Source organism: Haemaphysalis longicornis, unplaced genomic scaffold (assembly GCF_048455015.1).
Source record: "Haemaphysalis longicornis isolate Haplotype H1 unplaced genomic scaffold, Haemaphysalis longicornis Haplotype H1 scaffold_5, whole genome shotgun sequence".
Classification (NCBI taxonomy): domain Eukaryota; kingdom Metazoa; phylum Arthropoda; class Arachnida; order Ixodida; family Ixodidae; genus Haemaphysalis; species Haemaphysalis longicornis.
The window spans coordinates 75514487-75527298 of NW_027526385.1; the positions used below are offsets into that span (position 1 = coordinate 75514487).

The window sequence follows — 12812 nt, forward strand, 5'->3', positions numbered from 1 at the left end:
GGGTATGTGCTATGTCAGCGGCCAGGCTGCGCGCGCCTATCTCCACGTGCGCGGACATCGCCGGTGGACGCAGGTTCAGCGTCTCTTAAGAAGTGCATTGCACTTAAAAAGAGAAGCACTTACTTACGTTGCAGTGGCGGAAGAGGACATCTTTCGGCGACATTTACCGGGTTGGTTGATTGTAGTTTGGGGGAAAGAAAAAGGCAAGAAAGTTCACTGTGGATAGTTTTGTGCTAGTCCGGAAGCTCATCTGCTCTGCATACAACCCAGTGAAGGGAAAGGGAAGTAGAGGGGAGGTAAAAGGTAAAGTAGAGAGAGAAAGAGAGAGATATTAAAGGGGCCCTGAAAGGCATTTTGAGCACACTAAATAAACTAGCGCAACCGTTAGATTGGGTCGTCAACGTCCTCTGTGCCAAGTATTACTCTTTTACGCGCAGCGGAAAGCTCACACTTTAGTTGCAAAGTTTGTCGTTTTTTTCTCACCCTTTCCTTCGTGTTTTTGGACGCCGCCATCTTCACATGTCTACATCATCGATTCCCAGATGTTCGTAATGAGCTAGACATCCTGCTATTGGGCGGCTTTTTCACGCACTTCCGGCAAGAAGATGAGTCGTCTGCTCAGCGTCGGCTCGCCGGCTGATCTGCCAGCGGAGTGCCGGAGTGCTTGGGCATTTTACGACAAACGAAACAAGTGTAAAACAAACGCTTACCCGTTTGTATTGAATGCAACACGGCCATAACACGACATGGATATTCTGTTACCTGAGTACGTTCCATAAAGAAAGCTTTGAAGCCCCGTGGCAATTCTTTCGTGCAATCGCAGAGAACTCCCTGAGCCGAATTCCCGGGTTTGACGCATACATTTTATTCACCTTCAAAACAATCCAGAGATGCGTTTCTAACGAACACAACGTCACAACATGCGTTGAAAGTCTGAACCACGATTGACAGAGGATGGGTTGCCTCCTGCCCGTCGTAAATTCGGTACTCACCTCGCGCGCGCTTTGCGGGGACGAACAGCAAGTCACTTAACTCTGGCGCACAAGCCGATGGCTTTTAGCCACGCACACTGCACATACCCCATGCGAGGTTGAGTCGTACGTCGCTCGAGAAAGATAATCCAGACCATGGGAAGCACTATCCACCCGCAGAAGCACAACGTCGCATTTCATCGCGAAACAAAGGCGTCCACAACACACACACCATCGCCTCCTGTAATGCCAAACGCATCTCACACTTCCCAATGGGAGTGAGTGGTGCGCCTGCAGTGCCCACATGTCGCGAGGTGGGGCCCCGAGCTGAACCGGGATCACGCAACCGTAACTGACTTCTGGGGAGGTTTGTGCCTTGTTGCCAAGGCAACCGATGTTTGATATTGTCAAAGAAATGGCGCTCGCTCCAGCACTAGAAAACTCAGAGTCGCGCCGGAGCATGTTTTGCCAACGTTGCCGCTCTCCACCACGCGTCGCCCCAAGCTTAACTGGTGACATGATTGAAGCGTTTTGTGCACGGGTTCTGTATCGGTTTAAAATGTCTTTTTCACATGCCGCCGGCACGAATTACCACCGCCGCAAAATAAGAACCGGCACCGGCGGGGCCACATCTGATACGGCGCTTTTTGGATAAACAGTGCGCGGTGCATCAAGGGAACGAGCGCACGACCCTCGCCGTGCGGCTGCGAGTTCGCCGCCGATAAAAAGTCATGTGCCGCCAGCAACGTACACCGCGAAAGGGCAAGGCCAGGCCGCCGCATACATGCGGCCAGATTTTTCGTCCGCTTTTCCAGCCTTGAGGGATTCATGGTGTCAACAAAGCTTGCCCGTAGCAGACGACAGTCTGAGCAGCGCAAGAGCGGAAGTACGTCACCGCTGCGGAGCGCAGCATCATGGGATGCAAGGCTCGCGCGCCGTCAACAGCGGAGAGTAAGTCGAAAGGAGGAGGAAACGCGGAGCGACGATAATGCGCGGTTTTTGATTTACGATTTCTCAGCTAATACTCATCGCTTTAACAAAATTCTTGCGGGAGGAGATTGCAAATACGTTGCTTTATTTGGGTACATGTACATCCATGCATCGGCGGAAGGTATTTCAGGACCCCTTTAAGAGAGTATAAAGAATAAGAGATAAGGCTGTCTGTCCGGGCACATCATTCAGTCACTGCAGTCCGGTCTACAGCTGCTGCATATTTTCACAGACATTTTTTAATACACGGTGCATGCTTGTCATAGCCATCTACCACTTACCTCTTGTACCTTATGCTGGGATTTTATTGTGCGTTGCCAAAGCAGGTCAATTTGCACGTTGTGTCGCAAATATCTTTATCTGGACAGCGAAGAATTGCTCACTTAGGCTTTTCAGTTCTGGCTTGCGGCATAGCGTGTGCTTACAAGTGTCTCTGGCCCATATACACGTCGCACAGAATGTGACCCAATGGCTCGCATACGTTCCGGAGGGTGTCTGGTACGACTTCGAGACCTGCGCGGCCATCGATTCTTCCCGGCTGCCCCGCGGACCTTCGAAGATGTCCGGCGGGTTCCGGGAGTTACGTCGCGGGCGGCACCGCGTTCTGCTTCTGCTCAGAGGAGGGAACATCGTTCCCCTGTCGGCAACGTCTCCCAGGAGACTGCGGTGAGTGCGGAAGTCTAACTTTGCGTTTGTTGCTCCTAGCCGAACTTAACAGGCCCGCCTGATGTAGGATTCCCTTGGTTGTGTGATCGTACTCTGTCTGGCGAGCGTGAATGAAGTGAAGGCAGCTCGGAAGGGCAATTTTAACGGGACGCCGCAACTCGTTTCTGCATATTTTTTTAAATCAGAGTTAGAAACACATAAAAAATGGCGCAGCTTGCACTATTGGTGCAAGCCTGTAGAAATAGCAGAGGTGGCGGCCTCTCTCCCTTCGTTAGAGACCCGGTTGTTGCACCTCACAAGAGTTTCGTACCTTGCCGCTTAAAGTTCTTTATGACTGGCAGGCCCTGATCCATTTGTCCGCAGCCCTTCACATCTTTCACAAAGTGGACCACGTTAGCACACCCTAGAACCTGCAGCAACCGGTTTCGCGAACTCAACGTCAGTGCTGTCCACTTCGGCTGCCAACGCACGTGATCTGGCGAGAAGAGAGCAGCACGCGAGAGATCAGGCCACGAACGCTGGACAGAGTATTCACGAAGGTCCAGCTAGCCGACGCCGGGCGCTCCTTACGAAGCGCACGCGCACGTGCACTCGGTATTTTTGGTATTTTGTGCATGCTGCTCACGTGGCACAAGCCTGGCCGATGGCTGGGTACTCCTCACGAGGCGCACGCTTACGTTGACTCGGTCTATTATCGGTACTTTTTTTTGTTTGCGCTATACGATAGGACTAAGTGCTGAACAGCTACGTTGCTAACAAAATGTTTTAAGTTCCCTGTAAGGCTACATCAATGTGGTGTTACGTTTTTTCCATGCAAAGCAGTGCGGGGTGACACTTGCGCTCTTCCGGCGTTGCAGGGATGGTGAAGTGTTGAACTACACCCTCCTTGTGATGCTGGATGAACAGTCTCAAGCCCGGGGCAGCATCTTCTGCGACGACGGCGTCTCTCTGGGTGAGCGATCCTTGGTGTAACAGTGTGCTTGGCTAGAATCATAGGCGAAGAAATAGAGAGCAACGCTAACATGACAACACTTGATATTCGAAAGTGCAATCCACCCTCGGTTAAGAGTTAAACAAAACTCCCATCTTGCAGAACATTACAAAAGCTGAACACGTTCCACTAGTTTAAAATTTTCGCAGTGGTACCTGGTCAACAAAGCAGAATCCAGGCAACATGACGTCCCCAATCCATTCCACTCATCCATGGCAACGCGAAAAAGTTAGTAGAATTGACGATGACTGATCGAAATCGGGTCTAGTACAATCACTTGAAAAAGGGAAAAGTCTAACTGGGATTTAACGCACCATTAACGCTTAGCTGTCTTCCCTTTTCCGCCGTGTCCAATCCAAGAATTTTTTTCTAAAAGATAAAAATGACAAACCACTTTTATTATGCCGCCCCGGCCGTTATCTATAATTTGTTTTTTTTTTGTTTAATAACTAAACAAACCAATGCTTCTAAGTTAAGATCAGCCAAGTAAAAAGCGAGGCCCTTACTAATGGCAGAGTTCACGCCGAAGACAGTATAAAGGACTCCCAGCCACTCTACAACAGAGACGTGTTTTAAGTGCGAAGCACTTCTTAGTCGGGCCTACTCCTGCTTCCACCGCCGTCCTCCGTCCGCAGCCTAGCAACGGAGCTAGCTACCGTGCCTAGCAACGGCGCCGGATTTCCGACGCGTGAGGGCGCTCGCATAGCGCCTCCTCTCCCCCCTCGCCTACTCTCCTAAAGCCCCTTTACTACTCTCCAGCTCGCAATACCCTCTCTCGGCGCGCCAGCCAGGCCACTACACTATATAAAAAAAAAAACAGCATCCGGCGCCAGGTTTCGATCCGAGGACTTTGCGGCCGCAGCGACGCTCTACCGACTAAGCCACGGACGCGACGCTGATATCAGCGTTAGTAACGCGCCTTATATCTTTCACGCATTCAAACTACGTCGTCAGCGGCGTGCGTTGGCGACTCAGCGGCGTTATAGCGGCTGCAACAACCCTTAACGGTCCACTTTAGCGACCACAAGGCGGTCGTAATGACCGTCGCATACAACGACAACACAAACAAGTGCTGAAATAAATACTGTCGTTTCACTTTACTTTGCGTGTGTGTGTGTGTGTGCGTGATTACATTCCCTCTCGAACATCTCTCGAACATACATGTTAATTCACCAAGATTTCCGCAGAGGGACAAACGAGGCGTGTTAAGCCGAACGTGATCACGAGGGGGTGTTAATGTAACTAACGGGCAAAATGCCACCAAACTTCAACAAACTCCCCCTCATAGCATCACCCCGTGCTTCGCACTTCCTCATACTCCCCTTCGGGGAAATGCGGGGGAATTTTTTTCAGCTTTAGTAACATTGCATTGTGAACACGGATCAATTAATAGCAACGCGTTCTCTTTTCGTCCTCGATCCAACCCGGCCAAAACGCTGTTACTCTAGATTTGTTTTTGTGTGACACGCACAGAAGTATTCCTCCTTTCAGTTTCTTTTCCTCTTCTGTTGCTGTCGCTGTGTGCAGGTACCTACGAGACCGGCGCCTATGGGTTGGCCGACATAACCTTCGTGAAGGTCAGGACTTCTCATCTGATTGAAGTTTTCTTATTATGCATACATTATGTAAATATTTTGTCCAGCACATTGTAAGGAGGGGGTGAAAGCATGTGTTCTCTCAAAATAGAAAACATTCTTACAGCTACAATTACAGTACGCCTAATTCGACGACAGCGACAGGCTGTTCGTTAAAGCGAAAGCTTTATGTGTCTTGATAGAAAATTGACCTCCAATGACTTGGGGTAGACACCGATCATGCAAAAACTCGAATAAGCCAAGGAAGGCCAGAAGCGAACATGTCAGCCGCTTTTAAGAAATCACAATGACGGGGAGAACAGATTAATGATTCAGTAGTCATTTATAATAATTATTGGTAAGGTGAGATAACGGTGGATGAAGATGGATGAAGGTTTATGACGTAAATTAGGATGCACTAGAAAGGATTGAAATTAAGAAGAAATGTTGTTTCGTTTGTAACTGATAGTAATGATTACTAAGATTGGATTAGGGTAGGTTAAGGTAAATTAGGGGGTAAAGTGGTTTAAGATGTACTAACGTGCATTGTAGTAATGCAAATGAAATAATGCAGATTAATGTTGTACAAAATGGATGAAGATGAATACGGTGGGTAAAGATACAGTAAGGTTGAGCATGAATTAAGACGTTGGCCGGTGTGTCGACTTTTGGACGTGTATTAAAAAGGAACAGGTCTCAATAGTGCGCGAGGCTCTCGTCTCCAGAATACTTAACAAGACTGAAGCGTCCCGTGAAATCGTTCAGTAGGTCTATTTTGTAGCGCGAGGCACTCGAGCCTGTGCAGGGCACGCATACTTCGTAGAACCGCCTATAATGTGGCTGTTCACTAGCACACAGACATGACCCGCCTGTTCATGTCCCACCTCACGCGAGAAATTGGCGGCAAACCGACACCAGGGGAGCTACTCCACAAGGACCGAGATTAGTGGAACTCGGGAGACATGAGTTGTAGCGAGGCCCACATAACATCATAATATTTCGAGGCGGAGTTCAAGTGCTTTAAAAATACGATTCATGCTATTTGCTCATTATTTAGGCGACGCAGCTGGTACAGGGCTGCACGCTCTAAGGACGGGCTACTAGTGCGTGGAGAATATTTAGTGCACTATCTCGACCAACTCTTGCACTGGCGGCTACTGGGGGCAAGCAAATACAACTACTTTAAATTATCGGGCTTTTATTTTATTTTTATTATTATTTTATTTACGAGTACCGTACAGGCACTTGGTTAGGGCATGGAGTATGGGCAGCTAACAAATACATGTTCAACAAGTAAACGGGCAAGAGGTGCCAAAAAGTAAGCGCGAAACATGATTAACACAGAAACAAGAACTAACTATGTATAAATTAGAATCATACATCATCGCCGAACAACTCAAAAGATGCAGTTCATGGCACACAGCAGTTAGGAAAGTTTACAATATGTGTAGCTGACATTGGCACAGATTGGGTCGTATAAACAGGGAAAGTCATGCCAGCGCTTACAGGAAGTGTGAACGGTTCGTTCAGATAGGTCTCAAAAAACAAAAATAAAGCACAAAAAATAAGTGGGCAATTGGGTTTACAAAAGAATATTTGTAGAGAACTGTAAATGCCGTATACATACAAGAACCAAGCAGTGAACATAAAATTGTCAACTGAAATGTAAGAGTAATTTGTTGCGGAAGGAAACTCGGTCAGTGTCAGATACTAAGTTATCGGGAAGATAATTCCACAACGTGATGGCTCGAGGCAATGCGGATGCGTTAAAAAAGTTCGTTTTACCGTACATGCGCGAGAAACTAAGCTGGTTGTGTAGTCTAGTTGATAAATAGGAGGGTCGTTCAATTGGAAGTCTGGTCATTTTTGTGCTATGACGTATTTATGAAAGAGGCATAAAAAATATTGCGGCGAGTGCATAACTGCTGAAGTACATAATCCCTTTTAAGTTGTGTTACGCTGCAGCAGAAATTATAATTACGAGAAATGAATCAGGATGCCCTATTTTGAAGTGCCTCGATCATGTTGGTTTAGTAGTTTTTTTTTATGGCGGGGGACCAGATTGGTGAGGGAAATTAGAGTGGAGGGCGAACAAAAGTTTCGTAAGCTAGTTTTCGGGCGTTGGGGGGGGGGGGAAGGAATGTGTGTTACGGCGTAGGTATCCCAGTGATCTCGAGTCATTTGCCCAGATACTAGTGATGTGAGAGGACCATGAAAGATTTTGCGTGAAGTGTACGCCCAAATATTTGTATGTGGAAACATGCAACAGCAGTTTGTTATTTATACGGTATGGAAAAATGGAGGGCTCATGCTTATGACTAAGTGAGATGGTTTTACATTTCGATGCGTTTAGAACCATTTGCCACGTTTCACACCATTTGCCATTTAAGTCGAGATTTTCCTGTAGTGCGTAATTATCGTTAACGATGTTGGTAGGAGGATAGATTATGAATTCGTAGGCAAATATTCGTATGGATGATGTAACGCCCTGAGTGAAGTCGTTAATAAAGATAAGAAATACCAGCAGGGTGAGCACGGTGCCTTGTGGCACCCACGAAGTTACATCACACAAACACGACGAATCATTATCGATGACAGTGAACTGTTGCTAGAGAGAAAAAAAAATTTCGGAGCCATGATAAGGTTACTGAGTCTAATTGAAGAGCAGATAGTTTTGAGATTAGGCGGCAGCGGGGTACACGGTCAAATGCTTTCGAAAAGTCAAGAAAAATGCAGCCTGTTTGGAAGATATTATACATGTTTGAGTGAAGGTCAGTCGTGAATTCTAGCAGTTGTGTCTCGCATGACCAACCTTTTCCCAACCCGTGTTGGTTGCGGAAAAAGAACTGGTTAGACTCAAGATGGTTATAAATGTGGGAAGCGATAATATGTTCTAATAGTTTGCAGCAAATGGATGTAAGAAAGATTGGACGATGATTTTGGGTTATATGTTTGTCTCCTGATTTAAAACAATGGGGTAACTTTGAAGATATTCCAGTTGTTAGGTATCTTCCCAGTCTCTAAAGATTATTGAAAAATATAGCAAAGAATTTTACTTTTTGTGCAAATGGTGTTTTTGGTACTTTTGAGTTAATATTATCAACGCCAGCGGAGCTGGACACTTTCAGCTTGATTAACAGAAATTGTATACCTTCGGCCGTAATTTCAATAGTTTGCATGTACTGGTAATCATAATCCGGCACGTTAGTTAATGTGGATTGGCGTTCCCGAGTAAGCATTGGGGCAAAAAACGCATTAAAAGCACAACAACAGTGGCTGTTAGAAAGAGGTTCGTGATTCTCATCATGTAAATTAATGCAGTTAGCATCACAATTGCGACATATTTCACGCCAGAATTTTGCGGGTACGTTTTTAGAAGGAAACCCAGGTCTGTTGAAAAATATTTAAGTTTCAGAACGTATACCGGCGCAGTCGACGTTTAAATACTGTATTTATACTTCTCCCATGCACTGCTGGGCGGAGGCGTTTAGCATTTCGGTATAGACGTTTCTTTGTATTTCTTAACTGGCTGAGTGACTTAGCAAACCAGGAATGGATTTGTCATTTGATATCGAAATCAAGGGACTGTGTTCATTTATCAAGACAGTCATTTTCTCACGGAAAAGTACCCAGTTGTCATGGAACGAACGATTACTATACAAGAGCAAAAATACGTGAATAAAGAATATTTCAAATTCATTGTTGATTTGGGCATAGTTGGCTTTATTATAGTCACAAATTGTTTTCGTAGTTTTGCCGTAAAACGTTACAGGAAGATCAAGGGTTACTTCAAGAAGTCTCTTGTCGCTAGGACCTTCTCGGTAAACGACTTCCACGACAGTATCAGGGGCTGAGGTATTAAATCTAAGATATTGTTTCCAAGAATGCGTTTATTGACGTCCTGTACAAGATTAAAGTCAAGAGATAGTTTGATAAACGCGGCTGATATGTTACAATGGGAGAATAAAGTGAAGAATATTTCATTTGTATTTCACTACGAGGTTTTTTTTTTTTTTTAAGGCATTCATGTGAGCTTCTCGTTTGATATTTTAGCCCTGAAATTAAAAGCAGTTTCTGCCCATTTCTGCCGTCGGTGGCAGACAATGCAATCACGTGACTAAGGCCGACTGGCAAAAAAAGAAAGTGAGGGATGGAAACGCGCCACATTCAAAATAGCTGCTGCCCGCTTTTACGTTGTCGAACCCCTTCGTCTGCCTTTCGGTACAAAATTTCTTTGGGTCATTTAAGTATGCTTACTTGTTTTGAAGGCAGAAGCTTGGCGACACTCGTTAACAAATTCTTTACTGATACACTGTACTGGCGTCTTTTTCCTCACTTTAATTTCTTTGTATTTTGTCACGAATTACTTCGGCTGGCTTCTTTTCTGCTCTACCGTGTTTGCGTCACTTTCTTCTATTTCATTTCTTAATGAACTGTGTCAGCATGCAGACTAGCACACACCACAGGCTTTCTACAGTTGGGATCACTGCGAGGCTGATGTGCACCTAGATGTTCAACTCCAGCGCCATCACGTTCTGCGGCCACGCGGCACGCGCTTTTGTGCAACTTTGACCTTTCAAATTCACAGTGTGATGAATTTTGCGAACCGGGGTATTATCTCCTCAAAGCTCCCAATTGCGGGCAAATCCCCCAAGTGGGTGTGTGTTACGAAGGAAGGAATAGCAACAACGACAACAACTTTTCAGATTTGTTAGCCTTATTTTCTTTTCTCTTCACTGCTCTTGCTGGACGACGCTCTCTACAGTGGATTTTTTTTTTAATTGAGTCGAATCGCTTCACTCTCCTCTCTTCTTTAAGCCCTTCCCACTCCCGTTTACCCTCTTTCTAACGTAACGCGGTTACTTGTTACATCATGCCATACGACGGTGACGCTGAAAAAAGTTGTTTAAATGTGTAGAGATCACCTCGAACAATAGATTTGCATCGTTGATTGTATGTGTGTATACTGTGGCAATCCCGCAATAGTGGCGGGGGACAATCTCACGGGATCGACATGTGCCGGCTGAGGAAAAAGATGTGGGGCTGGACGAGCTAGGTCAGAAAATGGCGGAATCGGCTGGATTAGGTGTGCGCAGCCAGATCGGCAGTGGAGCGGACCTTGGCGGAACAGGACTCCCAGTAAAGGTGTGGTTTTAGGGGGCGCAGTGTCTTTTTAAAGAAACCGCGGCCGGGTGCAAGAACCCCGGTACCACAATACGTATAAGCTATCTTGCCAGTTACTTTTTCTCAAAATATGTGCCACAGGCAACGCCTCTGCCGCGCTGACGATAAATGAAACGCACGGTCATGCAACGCCTCGTTCGAAATTTTTTTTGGGAACACAGGATAGCTAAAGCACACACTCTGTCTACAGGCGGATAGACACGCGGTAGACCCTGCGAAAGCCATGTCTGGCGAACAACCTAAATGAAAGGTGAGGTCAGGGAGACACGTCTCGAGCGACCAAATTGCGCACACACGGCCTGACTCTCGACTGGTGGTGGTCGACGGTGCAGTCGCTACCAACACTTCCGTGGAAACTGCCCGACGCGTAAAACCACAACGCACATATTTCCTCTTCGACGGTCATCGAGCGAACGCTGTCTCAAAGTCGTAGCAAACGGAGGTCGATCGACAGACGACTGCACAGCCAATGTACAGAGTACTTTTGTAGAGATAAAAACAAACTCAAATTCCTCCTCCACTTAAAACATCCGTCGGGGTAGAAACATGCCTGCTACGTCGACCATCAACAATAAAACACGCGAAGTAGCGGCCGCCACGAGCGTCACGAGTTCAACCCGGCCGTCCAAAACAATTCTCGAGTGAGTGAGTGAACAACTTTTTATTTGCCCAGATTTGTCGCTTAACCGTCGGTCAGGAGTCCTTGGTCCCTGGCGGCGGTCGTGGCCATCTGGACGAGCCGGGTCTGGACACCCGGGTCGGAGCTGAGTAGCGCGGTCTCCCACTGCTCCTTCGAACTTATGTTGAGTGCAGGCTGTCCTGCCTTCCTGCTTTGCGGGTCATTTCTCCGGAGGGGGCAATACCATACCATGTGATGTAGGTCAGCCCTGTCACCGCACGCCTTGCATTTATCTGAATAGAGCCCTGGATAACATCGGCTGTAAGCCACTGGATTGGGGAAACAATCTGTCTGCAGCCGTCGCCACGCTACCGACTGCCATTTGTTCAGTGTCTTGTCTGGGGCTGGGTATTTGGCCCTTTCCAGTCTATAATGGTCAACTATATCTCTGTAGTACACTAACCTGTCCCTGCCTGACCTTCGTATCGAGTGAGCGTCTGTGTCAGGAGTTTCGACATCGGCTCGGTCAACGAAACCTCGAGCCGCGTCGTGCGCACACTCATTCCCGGCCAGGCCAGAGTGGGCCGGCGCCCATATCAGTTGTATTTTGCCCCCTCGCTCCATCGTCAAGCCGGATTTTAGAATTTGGAACGCCTCAGGTGAGATGGATCCCCTCGCGTAGTTTAGAATGGCTGATTTTGAGTCGCTTACTATAACTTTGGTCATGGAGGACGCGACCACTGCCAGGGCAATGGCCACCTCCTCGCCAACCTCCGGGTCTGTCGTTCGGACCGAGCCGGATGTGATGCAATCGCCCTGTCGATTCACTACCGCTAAGGCCATAGCGTCACGGCTGGTATATTCGGCGGCGTCCACGTACATCACGTCCTTGGATTTTGCGTATATTTTGTGCAGAGCCCTGGCTCTGGCCTGTCGGCGCTCCTGGTTATGTACCGGATGCATGTTCTTAGGGAGTGGCTGGATATGTATGTGGGTCCGTATCTCCGCTGGTATTTCGACTTTCGTGCCTTGCGCACCTCTGTGGTTTATGCGAAGAGAATCTAGTATTTGTCTCCCTGTCCGACTCTTGGAAAGCCGTTCCTTTTGGGTGGTTAGCTGGGCCTCTATGAGTTCACTGAGCGTGTTATGGAGGCCCAGCGCTTCAAAGCGTTCGTTCGATGCAGTAACAGGTATACACAGGGCTTGTTTGTGTGCTCTCCTTATCATAGCATTTATTTTATTCTCCTCATCCCGCTTTAGGTTCAGGTATGGGGTAACGTATATGATCCTACTTAAAACAAAAGCCTGTACCAATCTCAATAGGTTCTGCTCTTTCATTCCGTGGTGCCTGTTTGCGATGCGCGAGATGAGCCGAATTGTTTGATGGACGCTTTTTTCCAGCGCGCGTATGGTTTCTATGTTGTGCCCATTGGCCTGAATTCGGAGGCCCAGAACCCTGATACTTTGAACTGTCAGGATACGCTGCGTACCACCTGCAAAAAGGTGAATGTTTGGAGCGGTCGAGTCGGTTTTTCGCCCTCTGCTGGTCGGACGGTATATTAGCAGCTCCGATTTTTCTGGGGAGCAACTCAAGCCTCTCGGTCTTACGTACCCCTCTACAGCCTCGATCGCCCGCTGTAGAGTGTCTTGCACATGCCCGTCGCTACCTCCAGCCACCCAGAGCGTCACATCATCGGCGTATAGGCTGTGATGTAGTCCCTCTATGTTGTTTAGGATTACTGGAAGGCCCATCATGGCCACGTTGAAAAGGAATGGTGAGAGGACAGACCCCTGTGGAGTACCTCTGCTCCCGAGCT

At 47.4% G+C, this 12812-nt stretch overlaps 1 protein-coding gene across 1 annotated transcript in view; it reads left to right on the forward strand.

Annotated features, from left to right (window-relative positions):
• LOC144139771 (lysosomal alpha-glucosidase-like) overlaps positions 1 to 12812 on the forward strand; it is a 105097-nt gene that overhangs the window by 79620 nt on the left and 12665 nt on the right. Inside the window, exons 16-18 of the mRNA XM_077672032.1 lie at positions 2419 to 2627; positions 3485 to 3579; positions 5146 to 5195. Coding sequence (XP_077528158.1) covers positions 2419 to 2627; positions 3485 to 3579; positions 5146 to 5195 — 354 coding nt within the window. The remainder of the gene's footprint in view (positions 1 to 2418; positions 2628 to 3484; positions 3580 to 5145; positions 5196 to 12812) is intronic.